The 19,315-nt window shown below is 43.4% G+C and overlaps 1 protein-coding gene across 4 annotated transcripts in view; it reads right to left on the reverse strand.

Annotated features, from left to right (window-relative positions):
* The window catches only part of gnao1a (guanine nucleotide binding protein (G protein), alpha activating activity polypeptide O, a), a 103,791-nt gene that overhangs the window by 12,529 nt on the left and 71,947 nt on the right, over positions 1–19,315 (reverse strand). For 3 of the 4 annotated variants that reach the window (XM_086110017.1, XM_086110016.1, XM_086110015.1), the window contains exons 5-7: positions 15,899–16,027; positions 12,041–12,170; positions 4,138–4,291 (exon numbers count right to left, since the gene is read on the reverse strand). In XM_086110017.1, coding sequence (XP_085966143.1) covers positions 4,138–4,291; positions 12,041–12,170; positions 15,899–16,027 — 413 coding nt within the window. The remainder of the gene's footprint in view (positions 1–4,137; positions 4,292–12,040; positions 12,171–15,898; positions 16,028–19,315) is intronic. The other variant, XM_086110014.1, reaches the window with a different exon arrangement.

Consider the following 19,315-nt stretch of genomic DNA (forward strand, 5'->3'; position numbering starts at 1 on the left):
GCCATTGGCTTGTGGTATACCGAGGTACTTGTAGCTGTCCTCAATGTCTGCTATTGTTCCTTCAGGGAGTGAGACCCCTTCAGTGCGGACTACCTTTCCTCTCTTAGTCACCATCCGACTACATTTCTCAAGCCCGAATGACATCCCGATGTCGCTGCTGTAGATCCTGGTTGTGTGGATCAGGGAGTCTATGTCCCTTTCGCTCTTAGCATACAGCTTTATGTCATCCATGTAGAGGAGGTGACTGATCGTAGCTCCATTTCTGAGGCGGTATCCATAGCCTGTCTTGGTGATTACTTGGCTTAGGGGGTTCAGTCCTATGCAGAACAGCAGTGGGGAGAGTGCATCACCTTGGTATATGCCACATTTGATGGACACTTGGGTAAGTGGCTTGCCATTGGCTTCGAGTGTGGTTTTCCACATCCTCATCGAGTTCGCAACGAAGGCTCTTAGGGTCCTGTTCACCTTATACAACTCCAAGCATTCAGTGATCCATGTATGTGGCATCGAGTCATATGCTTTCTTGTAATCAATCCAGGCTGTGCACAGGTTGGTATGTCGGGACCTGCAGTCTTGTGCGACTGTTCTGTCAACCAGGAGCTGATGTTTGGCTCCTCTGGTATCTCTACCAATGCCCTTCTGTGCTTCGCTCATGTATTGATCCATGTGTCCACTTATCTTAGCCGCAATGATGCCTGACATGAGCTTCCATGTTGTGGAGAGACAGGTTATTGGCCGATAGTTGGATGGGACTGCACCCTTTGAGGGATCCTTCATGATCAGGATCGGTCACCCTTCGGTTAGCCATCCTGGGTGAGTCCCATCCCTCAGCAGCTGGTTCATTTGTGCTGCTAGGCGCTCATGGAGTGCTGTGAGTTTCTTTAGCCAGTAGGTGTGGACCATGTCCGGGCCCGGTGCTTCTTCATATCTGAGACTCTTTCCTGTATGTCTGCCACTGTTATGGTAACTGGGGAGGTGTCTGTGCTCCCCCTCTCAGGGTCACCAGCCATTGTGCACTGCTGTTATGTGCAACCTCCTTCTCCCATATGCCTTTCCAGTACCTTTCAGTTTCCAGTCTTGGTGGGTCAGCTCTGTTGTTAGGACCCTGCCACTGAGCGTACACTTTCGCAGGTTGTGTTGCGAACAGCCTGTTTATTCGTCTGGCCTCATTCTCTTTCGTGTACCGCTTTAGGCTGCTGGACAAGGCTTGGAGCCTTTGTTTGGCAGTTTCGAGTGCTTCAGGTATGGTCATCTGGATGTACCTCTCGGGTGTCGGCCTTTTCATCACACCTCTCTGGGCCTCCGTCAATTGACTCACATCTTTCCGAGCCGCCTTGATCTTAGCCTCCAACCGTCTTTTCCATGGTGGATAACGTATCTCATAGCTTCCATGGTTGTTCTTATAGCCAAGCATCTCTAGGATCACTGATGCTGAAGCGTATATCAGCTCATTGGTTCCATGATCGTTACGGTAGGGATCGCCTTCAGTGCTGCATTCACACTTTCCATGAGACTTTCAGGTGGTACTAGGTTGCCCAGCTTTCATTCTCACCATGATCTTAGCTTTCAGGTCAGTTGCTGCCTCGCTCAGCATTTCATTCATTGGGGCTGGCCTCCCAATCTCATCATCTGCATTCATTGGGGCTTGCCTCCCAATCTCTGGTATGACCTCCTCCTCTGATCTGGCAGCCTGGGGCTTCACCATGGAACCTGCGTTGTACCTCATCAATCTGAAGTTGTGACAGCAGTTGCCATTTGTGGATGTTGGAACACTAAGCTACTAGTTGTTTTGTGGTCAACCGTGACTGTGGGTTTCGAAGTAACCATTTAGCCCACATTCTCTGCATGTAACTCCTCTGACTAGGATTGCTTGAGGAGTAGCATTGCAACAGAGCCATGTTATCCCATCTCGCCCATCTCCGCTTTGGTTCCCCAGCACCTGATGCAGACCTTGTTTGGCCGGGCGACGTCTGAGCCGACATGTCATTCGTTTTATTGTCTCTCATCATTGTATAAGGTAGGCATTAGCGTGAAGGATCTTCCCCAAGGACCCACACTGGATGGTGTTATGTGCTCATTTTTGCCCCAAGCGGGATTCGAACCACCGTCTCCCGTACACCAAACCGATGCCTTACCAACTGAGCTATCCAGCCGCTCGTTGGTGTTTTTTATATATATATATATACACACACACACACACACACACACACACACACACACACACACACACACACACACACACACACACACACACACACACACACACACACACCGTATTTTCACGACTATAAGGCGCCATTAAAAGTTTACAATTTTCTCCAAAATGGACAGGACGCCTTATGATGCGGAGCGTCTTGTCTATGCGCTGAGTTCCAAAACCTGACTGACAGCCGACACGCTGTTTATATAGAGAAAAGGCGGAAGTGACTGTGGACAGGCATGCGGCAAAGAAGTCGGCCAATCAGTGAAGGGTGGGCGTGTATATATACACATATGGAGAGCGAGAGAGAGAAAAGGCAGATGTGAGTGAGGACAGGCATGCGGGGAAGAAGTCCGCCAATGGGTGAAGGGTGGGCGTGTAAGTGGACGCTAAAGGTACGCCCCAAGCAGGTACCAACACCTGTATAGAGTGTGGCTATGTGCATTGTTGCAAAACAACTTCGGTTTTGGTTTCTAAGAACCCCCGAAAATAGATTTTACAAAGAGACACGCCTACGAAGCTCAGGTCAAACTTCAAGCCATCGGTTATGCTTTTGGCATGCGTGCCCATCTCACAGCAGCGGTGAAAAACCAAGTCAAGCAAATGAACTCTGAGCTTGCCGTCATTCCCGGAGGCTTGACTAAATAACTCCAACCGCTGGACATCGGCATCAACCGGGCGTTCAAAGTAAAGTTGCGAACGGCATGGGAACAATGAATGATCGATGGCAAACACAACTTTACAAAGAGTGAGAGGCAGCGCCGGGCGAGTTACGCCACAATTTGCGAATGGATTGTGGCTGCTTGGACGAACGTGTCTGCTTGCACTGTTGTTCGAGTTTTTGGCAAAGCCGGCATCATTTCTGTGGAGCCACATGGCAATGAGAGTGACTGACAACGAGAGGGAACACGGCGTTTTTGATGGATTACCGGTACTTGCACAATTGTTCAATTCTGATACAGAGGATGAGGACTTTGATGGATTTCTGGGTGATGATTGATCGAAAAACGTGAGTACATTGTACGATGGCTAAATAAAATACAACGGAACTCAGTTTTCTGTTGCCTTTTTAAAAACGTGTTTTTAGCTTGTATCTGTATGTCTTGGCATGCTACCGTATGCTTCAAGCTAACGTGTTTTTAGCGTGCGCGCATGCATGCCGTATGTTTAAGCTGGCGTATGTTTTACCACTTTAAAATTGCGCCCAATAATACAGTGCGTTTTGTCTATGTGTAAAATACAGATATAGCACCCATTAATGAGACTGCGGCCAACCATACGGTGCGTCGAATGGTCGTGAAAATACGGTATATATATATATATATATATATATATATATATATATATATATATATATATATATATATATATATATATATATATATATATAAACAAATAACAGTAGTTGTGTTGTGACTGTTGGTTCCTTGATGTATCATTTGCTATGCAGGAACTGTGGGCCTTCATTGTGTTCCCTTCATTATGTCAGATATGCCTGATGTCTTCCAGTATTAAGCGTGGATTACTCAGTTACAATGAGTGCGAGTGTCAGATCACTTTCGTGTCAGCTGCATCCAGCCCTGCTCTCTGTAGTTAACTTTGTATTTTCATAGCTCAAAACTTTTACTTGGCAACTTCCACGTCACGGCTGTTTCTGCATCCAAATTACTTTGGTGTTTTAAGTGTTTATGTAATTGTAGTGAAAATCAACCCATATATGTTGAAGCAAATGAGTCAGTGTTGTCTCTCAAAGCTGCACTGTAGATCCTAACCCAATTCTATGGTGTCACTCCCGCAGTTTTAATTGAACAGATTCAGGAATTAATAAAAGTGAAAAAAGATTGTAATTCTAGTGTCTCATTCAAAGTGAGAAACAGACTAAAATGATGTGGATGGAATTATAGAATCATATACTTTTCTGTCATATGTGGACATACCAGTGTATTCAGGGAAGCAGATGGACAATGGTGACTTGCTGATTTTGTTTTCAAAAATGTCCTTTTTGTTCAGGAAGAGGATGATGGAGGTCTCTTCAAACCACTTGCTGTTACTGATGGAATCAAACATCTTCAGAGACTCGTGCATGCGATTCTGCAAAAGACATTAAACATTTTTTACAGGTTGTTTTATGCATGACTCATAGAGTCAGACATGTAACCCAAAGAGTCATCCAACAAATGGAAATCTGTGCATGCAAAAAACAAACAAACCAAAAAAAGCCATCAGCAACAACAACAAAAAACAACACAAAAAACATCAGGAAAAACGGTGTAAAGTGAATTACGTGATTACATAATTAACATGCGACAATCAAAGCCATGCATTGTTTGCATTTTATCCTTCAGTCACGATCCAGTCTAATTGTATGATGCCAAGGATCACACCACTTGTGGTTTTTCTGTAATGGAAACCCGTTTGAAAATGAATGCAATGAAATCATCCAACGTTTGATTGAGTATTTAAATACATGCTGGAATAATAATACTGCAAAGTTCCAAATTCGAGTCACTGTTAGATTAGCAAGCGGCAACACATGCATGAAAATACGGGCCTATAATAATGAAAACTCTTTTTATATATATATACACATACATACATACATGCATATATATATATATATATATATATATATATATATATATATATATATATATATATACACATACATACATACATGCATATATATATACAGTGTATATACATACATACACACACACACACATGCCTAGCAAACCTAAATGCGGACTGTCAAGGATAGTAGATATAGTGCAAGAGAGAGCATGCAATAAACACACAAACGCAAGGAAATCATGCCAAGCATATCCGCTTTTCCAAAGGGCTCATACCTGTTGGTGGGTGGAGCATCTGTGGAACATCTGAATGCTCATTGCTTAGACAGGACGGCCGAGGGTGAGAGTGACAGGTGAAGTGGAAGGTACCAAAGATGCTGCGAGGTGGAGCTCAAAAGCAGGAAGCGAAAACGCAAGGGACACACTTCCCCGGGACACAACCTCGTACACACACTCACATGACACACACAGGCACCTCTACATCTGAGACTGAAAAGAGGCAGGAAAACAGTTCCCCTAAAGCAGCTGTCACATCGAAGGACAGCAAAAATGGCTGTGAATGTGTGCGGCTGCTTGTCAAAGTGAAGAATTTGTCTTCAACAGCAAGATGGGAATAAAGAGAAGAACATCTGTGTGTGTGTGTATAGGTGTGTGTGTGGGTGTGTCTAAGGAGAGACTATATATACAGTAATCCCTCGTTTATCACGGTTAATGGAGACCAAAACCACCCGCGATAAACGAAAATCCGCGAAGTAGCGACCAATAAACATATACAGGTAAAAAAAAAACAACAACTTTTTTTTAAGTCCGCAAAAAGTCCGCAAACGGTCCGCGAGAAGCTGCAAAACAACAGCGAGTCACATCGAGCAACAAAAAAAATTATGAATATGTTTGAAAAAATTTGCGATGCACCGAAGCCGCGATAAACGAACCGCGAAATAGTGAGGCATTACTGAACATCATACATCCAACACAGAGGAAAACAAATTAAACCTCTTTTCCAAAATGATCTCAACATATAAAACATAAGATTAAAAAAAAAGATCCTCCCATTTTATTGTGCACAGAGTATCTTTTTTTTCAAGCATTTGACAGATTGATCAAAATGTAGGTTTAACCCTTTCATGCACCCTGCACCCTGATAACATGATCAGCTGTCCACTGTCGTAACCGCTGTCCCTGAAAGGGTTAAAAATATAGCATTCACCCTCATTTACATGGTTGTTGCCACTGAATGAGAAAAAAGGTGGTCAATCAAAAGTTACAAATCTGCATATGACTTAATAAAAGGGTCTTTCTTTTTCGACACTTTCCTTTGAGGGTGGATGCATTTTTACGACCCCTTATAAATGCTCCCATTCCACCCAAAAATGCTCTACCAAAAATACAATTGGCATTTCAACGACCCAACTCCACCAGGAGAGGTATAAACGTTAGCAGCAAAACTTTACACTGTGAGGAAGTGAAAGAGGCATCTTCTTCCCTTTCATGTTCTGCTTCACCCAAAGGAGAAGAGTAACTTCTTTCTATGACCACTGAAATCCTATTTTGCACGTACTTCAAAAAGGAAGCAAAGCAAAAGTAAAATATGTTGTTCTCTGCACCTCAAATATCTTTGAGACTCTACCCGAGTGGCGTGGTGTCGTTGTGTTTACGCCACCCCGGAATAGCTTTCTTCCTTTCTTTCCTCCCAAAGTACAGCACATGCGATGGAGGTGTCTGGTAAAGATGTGAGTGAAGCAGAGCATCCAAGTTCTTTTCCTCGTGCTGTCATTATAAATTCACACGAGTGCTTGTTCTTTAATAATTACACCTCTTTGATCAGCACCCTGTCTCATTAAAGCAGACCGTGCCATATATCAGTCTCATGGGTAACCACATGCTTAATTAAAGCATTGTAGGTGCTGCACCGCACGCGGAGCTGCTGAGGTGAGGTTGCTGGGAATTGAAACAAACTGTCCCTGTGCGGTTGTTTTTCATTACTGGACAATTTGAGACAAGAAGTAAGCGCCTGATTTCATGTTGGAGAAGGGTAGTGACAAATGAGGAGATGGTGGCAGATGGCGAAAACACATTGTCTTCTATCCAACATGATTGTAGTCATGTTAAAAAAATATAATAAAATAAAAAATAAAAAATAAAAAATAGCACAGTGGTTGACATCTGCAGAGATTGCAATTGTCAACATCAGCCCATCACGCAAGAGGAGACTTTGCGGCGCTCCCGACTCACAAGGAGGCATGAAGACATCTGCGTAAATAGAGCACTAATTCCCAGTGGATACACGTCAAGCCTATAAATATCAACCTGCATGCATCATATTCAAATTAGCCCCTTTGTTTGAGGGCACATGACATCAGCTTCTCGAGAACACCACAGTATGTTGTCTGCACGTCCATCTCATCTATGTCTACATTTACCAGCACTTGCATACTTGGTATGTACGGTAAGTAAATAGTGACATCCTAGGGCATGAGCATGCCATGACATCACGAAGGCAAAGGCCTTCCGTAACTTCATGTGTTGTTTGATGTAAAAAATCAATTATTGTATATTTTATTCAAACGGGGATGGGGGATCGGGGGCTGACAATTGGGAAATTCGAGACAACTCCAAAACGGTCGGCCAATTCCAGGCTGACCTGGTCTACCGGTGTATTTTTTTTTGTTTTTAAGGTCCTTATTCCTTTATCATGGGTTTCTTCAAATGTCTGAGCATGGGTTATGATATACATTTTTTTTCCTCACATGCGCTGCTATCACAGTGTACACCTGTTGTCTGATCACGTGATCGCAATGAGCCAATCAAATTGTTTGCCGGAAGCGATTTGCGACTTGCTCCAAGGTTCTAAAACCGGACTCGCAAAAAAGAGTTTTTCCAAATGAATGGACAGACTTGTTCTTTTCTATTCTTCCAGAAGGCAGCTCAAAGCTCTCGCGTCTCATGCGTTGCTTTAATAACATTAGGCAGCACTTCCAAGACAAAGAAGTCATTCTGCGACCAAACATCCACTGAACCCGGTGACCAGAACTCGCCAGCCAGCCAAGCATTTTGCGATGTTTCGGTCGTAAAAAAAGGCCGCAGTGCAACTGCACATTATTCAAAGGTACTGTCGACCTAATCACCTTTTTACTTAAAATCTGCATCTACTCGTTTTGTTTTTAATTTGAAAGCTAAGCTTAGGTTGTCTGTTCTGAGTTACTGGACTTTAAATTTATAATTGAGAGTGAAATGTAAGCCTGACATGTTTGTGCTAGTTTATTCATTCATTCATTTTCCGAACCGCTTTTATCCTCACTAGAGACGCGAGGGGTGCTGGAGCCTATCCCAGCTGTCTTCGGGCAGTAGGCGGGGGACACCCTGAACCGGTTGCCAGCCAATCTGTCATGATTCGGTTTAGGGACCAACAGGTGGCACTGTAGGGCTCCCCCGGCAGCTGCACACCTGTTGGTCATTTGGTAATTAGTTGTTTAAAAGGACTCCCAGCGCGAACACTCAGTGTCGGGTCATTGTTGCTCTTGCTACTGTCATGTGTGTTGCTTTTTGCTACTGTCATGTGTTTTGCTCTTAGTTTCTGTCATGTTTAGTTCATTGTTATGTTTTAGCTTTAGTCATGGTTTTTGTTTGATACTTTGGACTTTGTTTTGGATGTAGTTTTCTTTGTTTTAAATACAATTCTTCAAATACACCCTGCTCCTCCCTCCTGCCTGCTTTTTGGGGTCCACCACCACCATGCTACGTGACAGAATGACCCGACCACCTGGACCCCGCAGGTACTAAGGACTGGTCCCTGTTCCACCATGTGCCTGGCGGAGCGCGTCTGCGGCCGACACCCCTTTCCCCTTTCAGGCAGCGCTGGGGATGCGGCTGTCCTGTTTTCGTCTCGTCAAGCCGCGTCTACGGTGGGCCGAGCCCCGTCCGCGTCGACGTTGAGCCGAGGCTCGTCACGTGTCTGTTGGAGCAGAGTCACATTCACGTCGACGACGAGCCGTGCCACGTCCACGCCCACGTCAGGCCGAGCCCCTGTTCACGTCCGGCTGTTCCATGTCCCCCGTTACGTCGAGCTCCGTCCACGTCAGGCCACGCCCAGCCAAAAGGATTGCCGTCGCTTTTGTTCCTGTTCCCTGGCGAGGTGAAGGTCACCGTCGCTTATTGTTCTTGTATTTCGGCAAGGCGAAGGTCGCCATCGCTTTTGTTCTTGTTCTGCGGCGAGGCAAGGGTTGCCGTCGCTTTTAATTCCTGTTCCCCGGCGAGGCAACCCTTTTGGACAACTTTGGGACGTCTGGGATCCGTCCCTTGAGGGAGGGCTACTGTCATGATTCGGTTTAGGGACCAACAGGTGGCACTGTAGGGCTCCCCCGGCAGCTGCACACCTGTTGGTCATTTGGTAATTAGTTGTTTAAAAGGACTCCCAGCCCGAACATTCAGTGTCGGGTCATTGTTGCTCTTGCTACTGTCATGTGTGTTGCTTTTTGCTACTGTCATGTGTTTTGCTCTTAGTTTCTGTCATGTTTAGTTCATTGTTATGTTTTAGCTTTAGTCATGGTTTTTGTTTGATACTTTGGACTTTGTTTTGGATGTAGTTTTCTTTGTTTTAAATACAATTCCTCAAATACACCCTTCTCCTCCCTCCTGCCTGCTTTTTGGGGTCCACCACCACCATGCTATGTGACACAATCCCAGGGCACACAGAGATGAACAACCATCTGCGCTCACACTCACACCAAGGGACAATTTTGAGTGTTCAAACAGCCTACCATGCATGTCTTTGGAATGTGGGAGGAAGCCGGAGTACCCGGAGAAAACCCACGCAGACCCGGGGAGAGCATGCAAGCCAAATTTTCGACTGTCGGTCGCGGGCCGACCCGAGGGCCTCTATAGCTCAAATATCCGGGCTCAATTTGAGGCAGAGTAAGTCCCTGTATTTATCCATTAAAAAAATCTGAGGTTGCACCATGTGCAATCTGTCGATGGAGGATGGAAAAAGTCTCCTCGTCTCTCAAGCCTCACTCAAACGGAGACGCATGTCATGGCCTCAGCCAATCAGAGTTAGTGAAGGGCGGGACTTCCTCTGATTGGCTCTGGCATGATATCCTTGCACTTTTTTTTGTTTTGTTTGTTTTTTTACTTCATTAGACGCTCAACAGGGCTGGCTACTCACTTGCATGGGTAAACACATGCAATTGCACCTCTATGTCACACACACACACACCCACACACACACACAGCGTGGTGAAGTAAAAACAATATGCGACAATATAATTGTGCCCTGCGGAACCGAGAGGTATGCAACACAGCTAGCTTCCAAGAGCGGCCAAAAAGGAGAAGTGAAGAACTATCGGTGAGTATCTGGTAAGTGTATTGACGATACTGACAGCTCCTAAGACTGTGAGCATTGCCTTCATGGCGGCGAATACGCTGCAAGCCAAATCCTGTCTTATACTGTACTTAAAACAAAGAACTTTGGTGATCAGATTGTTCATCGTTTATCAGTCAATATTGTGTAAAATACATTTTTTCCTCTTCATAAGATTAAACCTGTGATGCTTCGGCGGGGAATGTGATGTGGTTGAAAATTCTGATGCACCTAACTTTAGTGCTGATGCAACCAAGAAGAAAAATTGGGTGCAGCGGTGCAACCAGTTATAAACAGCTCATCTAGAGCCCTGCTTTACCATCAGGACTTTGTTTGAGAAGTTGGGTACACTCTGGAGTGGTTGCCGCTGAATCAAAGGCAAAACTTGAAAGTAATAGAATAGATCATTTATTATTTTTGACTTTCTCTAAACTCTTGAATCCACATGCGCGACTCTTCAATGTTTGAGTACTTTTTGCACACGTTGCTGGTTTCGAACAAGAACCTCAGTTAACCAGCAAGCTGAATATATGCCAATCTTTGTCGTGAGTAATGTATAAAGTATACAATTAGATGCTGAAAAGCCACACAAATAGAAAAAAAACATGCTAACTTTACAGACAGATCTTGTCATGGTGTTTGAATCCCACTATCCTCATTGTGAGGCAGGCGTGCTGACCTGTAACCCAGGAGCCTGCCAAATTATTTTAGAAACAATTCAAATATTGTAATATTAAATTTTTAAAGTGAAAATGGAGATACGCATGAATTGTCTTTAATTCCGAAACAGCAATCCATTGTGGTGGCCATAATCCATCGCTTATTGGCCTGATCTCCTTAGCTACAATAATCTTGCTCCTCAGGTACTTTGTAGATAAATACCATTACCAAAACATTATAAATCCCTTCCAGTATGACAACGTGATGTACTGTAAATGCAGTCAAAGCTCAACTTTTTGCACCTCAGAGGTAGAGCACAGCTTTCAAGTGTTTTGTCGAACAAATTTGTTAAGGTATTTCGAAAGTAACCTTCACTGTAGTGTGAAAAGATCCATTTCATTCAAATGCATGTCACGTTTTAGGAGCAGGTACCTTGTCAAACCAGATCATGACAAATGCACAATATGGTGGTCCCACGCTATATTGTGGTTCACCGTTCATGGAGACGCAAAAGCTCAGATTCTTTTTCTTCCCAAGTGCAATTTTGCATGCTTCTTTTTAAAAAACAATTTTTTTTTACAGCTTACAACCCAATACGTTTGTGTCCGTATTTTTTCAGCGTCCGCATTGTGTACTGATTGGCTCAGATACTGTCAACCAACTTGAATCCATCTCCTCCTTGCCATGTCTCCTGTATAGCACCGAATAGGTCAATTTGACCCACTATATCATAGTGGGGTTAAAACAGGTCTTGACCTCTTTTCCCCCAAATAATATCAACAATAACAATTAATAAGTACAATAATGATAATAGCAGATAAAAGGCATCAATCTACTGGTCGCCATTTTTTCCCTGGTTAATGGTCTGTATAACAACTGAGTTTGTGCTGTAATTGGTCTTTTGTTTGGGTAAGTGCTAGGTATAGGTCACTGATAGATGCATTTCAATGTAGTCCTCTTAATGGCAGGATGGATCCCATCTGTTGGATTAGACTGCAGTTGCACTGTTTCATATTCAGTTCGTGTCCGTTTTTTTCCCTCACATCCAGTATTTGTGGTCTGATTTGGCTCTGAACATACACTGAAGGTATCTGTGTATTTTTGGGCTTATTCTGCTATGACACATGCAGTATCCGATGTGAGCCACGTGAATGAAAAAGATGTGACTTGGTCAGTTCAACCATATAGTGTGTAAATCAAGTGGAATTCACACTAAACATTCAGAGAGACACTCAGGTGAGCGTGCGTCCTTACCGTGGTCTCGTCCTCGTGCAACACCTGGTCGTATCCACTGAGTGCGACGCAGAAAATGATGGCAGTGACGTCTTCAAAACAATGGATCCATTTCTTCCTCTCTGACCTCTGGCCTCCGACATCAAACAGCCTGATAGATGGAAACATTTCCATGTTTACAGCTTTGAAACATCATCAGGCTCAGTTATTGGTCACTTTGCATGACAGCTCGGCTTTAATATAACGTATTCAATCAAATATTGGAGAGCGGTATTTAAAAAAAAATCTTTTTGAATACCAATTTTATTGAAAGCGAGATATGTTTATTATATGGCATTAAAGGTAATTGAGGTCTTCTTCAATGTTCTGAGGGCCTGGTTCAGAATCTCACTTCTGGCTTTACTGGGTGTTTTTATTAATGTTTATTTCCAGATATCGGGACTTGTATGTTAAATTAAATGAAGACTCAAAAATGTCAATCAATGTGAATGCGCGTTTGAATGCTTGTCTGTCTATTTGTGCCCAGAAATTGACGAGGCACAACATGCACCTTGCTCCTGTCCCTTGATTGGTTTGTTACTTCCATTTCACAAAATGAATGGAATGTGTACCTACATGAGGTTGACATTTGTGCCTCCTTTTTTATTTGGTTCCTACCAATAATGCAGTGCAACTGGAAGCTGAAGCAATTTTTTAAATGTCATGATTTCCACATATGATGGAAGCACGTCCCCGAACAGCTCGGTTGAAGCAGACAAAAACAAGCGAGATGTTCTAGTTTTGCCCCACAAAGCAGAAGCAGGCACTTGCGGCTGAAGAATGAAAGTCATTTTTTTTTGTAACCAACACCCCTAACTGTGTGTGCTACTTGGGTATGCTATGGATCTACCCTACTTACTGTTATTTTTTTCCTGAGGGGGATAAATGAGATGTCGATTTGAAGTAAGACATTTTTTATCGTTTTTTTTTTTCCTTTTACTTTTTCAACGGAACTGCACATGCGATTAACTGAGGCAGGGCTTCTTTTGGAAGAAACCTATAACAATGGTCTTTAGGCTAGCATTCTTAATGTCATTTGGAGTGGCGGGTGCCTCTTTTTTTAGACACTGTTTTATTTTTTGTGGTCAGAGAGTCAAGCGGAAATGCCCACTTTAATGTGCACAATCTCGCGGAAAGTAATTCTGATAAAATATAGGGCAGGGGTGTCAAACCCATTTTTGTCCGGGCCACATTATAATTACCGTTTTCCTTGGTGGACCGTTATGACTGAAATTATATAAAGAAGTCAAGAATAACGTGTTATTCAATTATTGTTTAAGTAACTGTAATGAGGGGTTTGGTTACAAGAAAATGCTGACAATATGTCACTGATTAATTATATATGAAAATTTGAAATTTTGGTACAGATTTTAGCAAGCATCATGGAAGTTGTCATCTTTGATTTGCTTTCGCAGGCCACTTAAAATGATGTGGCGGGCCACATCTGGCCCCCGGGCCTTGAGTTTGACACTGGTGGTATAGGGGATGACTAATTGAGAATTTAGGCTATTCTCTCCCTCAAACCACTCCGCTACCTCCTCTTGAGCTATTTAACATTGATTGTAACACTGAAGTTCCACTTAAGATATTTCACATTCCTGTCTCGCTTCTGAATCATGAGACAATAATGGAATGTGGGCTGTATAAGGCAGTATGTTACCTGAAGTCTAATTTGGAAAGGATCACTCTCATCTATTTTATTTTTCAAGTCCAGTTGGGAGTGTCCTCCAAGAGAGGAAATGAATGCAACCAGGTTATATATTACATGGAGAGAATGATAGGAAGGCTGATGGGCTCCAGATCAGTCCGGTAATACTGAGGCTGCCCGTTCAGTGCCATAGTGCCACGTAATAGCGACTGAGCCGAAACGATTTTGGCATCTCAACAGAACACACTCAGTGCAGCACTGGCTTGAGTTTATTGCCTAAATATTAAAACTTCGGGTTATAACTGAGCATTTGGATCTGACAACATACATTCGTACAATGTGTGCTATGTTGATGTACAGTTAGTGGTCACAACATTAGAAACAGTAGCCTGTAGCCCTTTCAGGGACAGCGGTTACGACAGTGGACAGCTTATCATGTAATCAGGTTACAGGGTGCATGAAAGGGTTAATGAAGTCCGATATAACAGTTGTATTAAATTCCAAAGATTTAAATCCTCAAATTTGATTTACACTGTCAGAGAGGGATGGATTAAACATAATGGCCTTCAATACGGGTACAGAACTGCATTGCATCATGCTGGGAGATGTTTCAAACAGTCTGATATCTTCATGTTGGCAAAAGATCCGATTGCATGTAAATAAGTTTCGGCTACCATTTGAGACTCATTTCCATCAATCCATCCATTTTCTACCGCTTATCCAGGGTCGGGTCGCGGGGGCAGCAGCTTTAGCAGGGAAGCCCAGACTTCCATCTCCCCAGCCACTTCTTCTAGGTCTTCCCAGGGGATCCCGAGGCGTTCCCAGGCCAGCTGGGTGATATAGTCTCTCCAGCGTGTCCTGGGTCGTTCCCGGGGCCAGGACACGCTGGAGTGGGACTTGTCAGAACACCTCACCAGGGAGGCATTCAGGAGGCATCATATCATCTGGCTCCTCTCGATGTGGAGGAGAAGCGACTCGACTCTGAGCCCCTCCCGGATGACCGAGCTTCTCACCTTATCTCTAAGGGAGAGCCCGGACACCCTGCGGAGAAAACTAATTTTGGCCGCTTGTTCTTTTGGTCACGACCCCTAGCTCGTGACCATAGATGAGGGTTGGAACGTAGATCGACCGGTAAATTGAGAGCTTTGCCCTTTGGCTCAGCTCCTTCGTTACCACGACAGACAAACAAAGTTAAGTTAAGAACAGAATCAGCGACAAAGGGCAGCCTAGGTGGAGTCCAACCCTCACTGCAAACGATTCCGACTTACTACCGGCAATGCGAACCAAACTCTGACAATACAGCCTGTATCAGGGGGTTCAGTACCCCATACTCCCGAAGCACCCCCCACAGAACTCCCCGAGGGACACGGTCGAACACCCTCGCCAAATTCACAAAGCACATATAGACTTGTTGGGTGAGTTCCCATGTACCCTCAAGGACCCTGCTGAGGGTGAGACCCCTTTGGCCCCTCCCGTGGGTGGTGAGCCCATGAGAAGGGGGACCCACGTTGCCTCTTCGGGCTGAGCCCGGTCAGGCCCCATGGGTGTAGGCCCGGCCACCAGACGCTCGCTAACGAGCCCCACCTCCAGGCCTGGCTCCAGAGGGGGGCCCCGGTGACCCACGTCTGGGCAAGGGAAACTAAGATCCATTCATTTCAGTCATCATAAGGGGTTTTTGAGTCATGCTTTGTCAGGTCCCTCACCTAGGACCTGTTTGCCATGGGTGACCCTGCCAGGGGCATAAAGCCCCAGACAACTTAGCTCCTAAGATCATTGGGACACACAAACCCCTCCACCACGGTAAGGTGACGGCTCACAGAGGTAGACTCATTTTTATTCCCCAAACGCAACGAACGTGTGTGCATTTCGTTTGATTGTGCAACATGCGCAGTTGCTGAGTCTACATCTCTGTTCACCCGGATTTTAGGCACACATGCATGAAATCGGCAAATTGAATTCGAAAACTAAAGTCATCCGTCTTCACTGGCACAGCAGGCAACAGGCTGTAATTCACTCACATCTCTTTTCAAATGAAGATCAATCATAATCTTGGATGCTGAACTCATTTTTATAGACTACAATTACCAAAAAGGCATTTAAAGGTAGTATTGGCAGAGGTGCAGAAAATATGACATTAAGTTGCTGTGTTTGTGTGTGCGGTGAGTCACTTGGCGATTCACTTGTACTCATACCTGAAGTGGAGGTTTTTGAAGGTAAAGTGTGTCTCCACAATGCCCGTAGTCTTCACCCGGGTCCTCAAAATGTCCTGCTCTGTTGGCTGGTAGTCGGCAGCACCGATACGATCTAGACTGTCGAGATAGCTGCAAAATAAGGAAGATACATATTGTTAATTAGCAGTATTCTTCATGGCGGTATTTATCGACTTTAATGTGGATTGAAATAAGAATATAAAATGAGCGATCCAATACTTTGGAAGTTATCGCAAGAATGAAAATTGGTTTTCCCAAACAAAATAAAATATTCACTGAGGCAATATTTCACTTATGTGAACCCTCAAATTCAGGGACCAACAAATATTACATGAGAAGAAGAGAATGAAATCAAATGTCTGAATTACTGCACTTTTGCTACACTTAATCTGTTAAATGATCATGAAATGAGCCTCTGTGTCACTTTCTTGTGATTTAGTTTCAAATAAAAATGTTGCAATCACTTCGTACAAAAGAATATTCAAGATATCAATCCATCCATCCATCCATTTTCTGATCAGCTTATTCTCACAAGGGTCACGGGGCGTGCTAGAGCCTATCCCAGCTGTCTTCGGGAAGCAGGCGGGCTACACACTGAACTGGTTGCCAGCCAATCGCAAGGCACACAGAGACGAACAACCATAATGGGACAATTTAGATCGTTCCATTAACCTGCCATCCATGTTTTTGGAATGTGGGAGGAAACCGCAATACCCGGAGAAAACCCACGCAGGCACGGGAGGACATGCAAACTCCACAAAGGAAGGCCAGAGCCGGAATCAATCCAGTCGATCACCGGGCCACCCTATTCAAGAAATTGATTTCTTTATTTTTTGCATGTACAACAAAATGAACAACAAAAATGACATTTAACCAGACCAATGTGTGAATACCCATCTATTGAATAATCATAAGATAACTACTGCAGTGATTAATGTTTCATCTAGCAACAATTATTCAGCTGTTATAAAGTAGATATTGACTCAATTAGTGTGACTCGGCCATAATGAAGTGAGAAGAATGGTCGATAAATCGATCCTGCCATGTATTCCGTACAAACCTTGAGATATTGCACATGTTGAAATAATATGCTGATAAAATATGCTGATATAAATGATCTAATAATATCGGTCTCAATAAAATCCATCCCATTCTTCCCACAAATTGTCATTGCAGACTGGCATGATTCGGTTTGGGACCAACAGGTGGCACTGTAGGGCTCCCCCTGCAGTTGCACACCTGTTGGTCATTAAGTAATTAGGGCTTTAAAAGGAATCCCAGCCCGACCACTCATTGTCGGGTCATTGTTTGCTCTTGGCTTCTGTCATGTTTGTTTCAGTCATGTTTAGTTCATTGTTATGTTTTAGCTTCAGTCATGTTTTTGTTATTGAGAGTTTTTAGTTTCTGCCATGGTGTTTGTTTGTTACTTTGGATTCGTTTTGTTTTCATGACTTTGTTTTTGGATTTAGTTTTCTGTGTTTTATCAATAGTAGTGATGGGTCCATGAGGCCTCATGAGGCATGTCGACACAATGACACACATCTTGTGTAACAAGTCTATGAACGTATTTATAAAGGACGGTGTGGTTTCAGCACCGTTAGACGGATGCTGACTTACCTCCCGATGAATGGAAGGACAAGATGGAGAAATGGTGATTCATGCGTGCACACAGACATGCACGCACTCACACTTGCACTGACTTTCAGGTCGATTGATTACATGGACAGGAATCATGGTGAGAAATTGTGCACTGAAGCATGAAGATAATGTAAGATATTATGGGAGAAAGCCATAAAGCTAATCTTCTTTTGAGACAGGATGGTGATTTCATTTTGAACCACTGCTGATTCGTGTTAGTAATTAACAGCAGACTGTTTTAGTTATCTCCTAAAATAGCTGGAAAGATGAAGGACTATCCAATGTTTGGGACCAAGACAAAAAAACATGTGGCGTGACAGACACTAAAAATAATACCTGATGCTTTTCAACTCAGCTCTTTGTCATGTTTGAAGATAAAAATAACTAGAAACAAATAGCCATTGTTTTGTTGGGCAGCAATTTTGCATCTCCATCGTGATCTGCACAATTTATTCACCACGATGAAGAAATACAATAAATGATGCTGGCTGGAACAGCTCGGTCAACAATTACTTTAAAAAATAAGTAGTTATTTATGTACTGCATGCCACTGTGTGTCAAGTGTGGATAAAATGTGCTGTTTGAAGTTGCATTTGCATGTTAGCCAACATTATTTGTGTAGCAAGATGCTGCACAGTGCTCAAGCAGATTTTAAATTATGACCTTCGGCGTGGGAGGACAGTGTGATATGTCCTCCGAAGGTGTCACACGTGGCATTGGAATTTCAATCAACAGGCAACCAGATGAAATGGATAGCTGTGAAGTGATTATGATGTATTTGTGCGTGTGTGTTCGTGTGTGTGTGTGTGTGTGTGTGTGTATGTCAAAAAGTTATCTGAACAAGGTGTCAACATCATCCTCAGAAATTTTTGTTCCCGAACACACAAAACCGATCTGCTGTTTTCAACAGCTTGCATTACCGTTCGTGAGTACGGAGGCAGTTTTAAGAACTCATCATCTAATGGGATCGTCGAGCATGAGGGAGGCACATCTAATGGAGATGCACGTCAGAGCCATCCATCCAAGCCAGGGGCTGAAGCCGAACACTGCCGACTGAGCAGAAGGATGACTACACTCCGGATTGCTAGCCAGTCAATCACAGGGCAGACATTGAGACAGATAAGCATTTTCACGCCCACATTCATACATGCGGTCACTGAGCAGGTATTGGCACTCTGCGTTAAAGTCAGATGCGTGAACCACAGCACGACAAGGGACCAAGTTAGTGCTGAAATATTGAAAAGCAACAGGGGTGGGGTGTTGGTGACATGATGCATTATTTACAGCAGAGTAGTCAAATTCATTTTTTGTTGCGGGTCACTTTATGTTTACAGATTGGTTGAGAGGGAATGATGAGAGTGAAACCAAAGAAATGCTTCATCGTCTCATCGTATCTGACCCGTACACAACACATTGATGGACGACTATTTTTTAAATGAAAAGCCAAGGACAAGAGTTTGTTCCAATTATTGTTGACTTTACTGTCAAAATGTTTTCAGAAACTATTTCAAAATCTGAACATTATTTCACGTTATATGACAATTTAGCAAGGATTATAGAAATTGCCGCATGATTTCCTTTCATGGGTCTTGAATTTGACATCTGCGATTTACAGTATTCCAGTAATAATAATAATAATGATAATAATAATAATATACAGGAAAACTGTGTTCCACATTTTTACCAAATGCATGGGAAAATACATAAATTTACATTTATTTGTTGATTAATTTTATGCCGCTGACAAGATAATCCCTTTAT

Source organism: Hippocampus guttulatus, chromosome 4 (assembly GCF_054856545.1).
Source record: "Hippocampus guttulatus isolate MCC_2025c chromosome 4, RoL_Hgut_1.0, whole genome shotgun sequence".
Lineage (NCBI taxonomy): Eukaryota > Metazoa > Chordata > Actinopteri > Syngnathiformes > Syngnathidae > Hippocampus > Hippocampus guttulatus.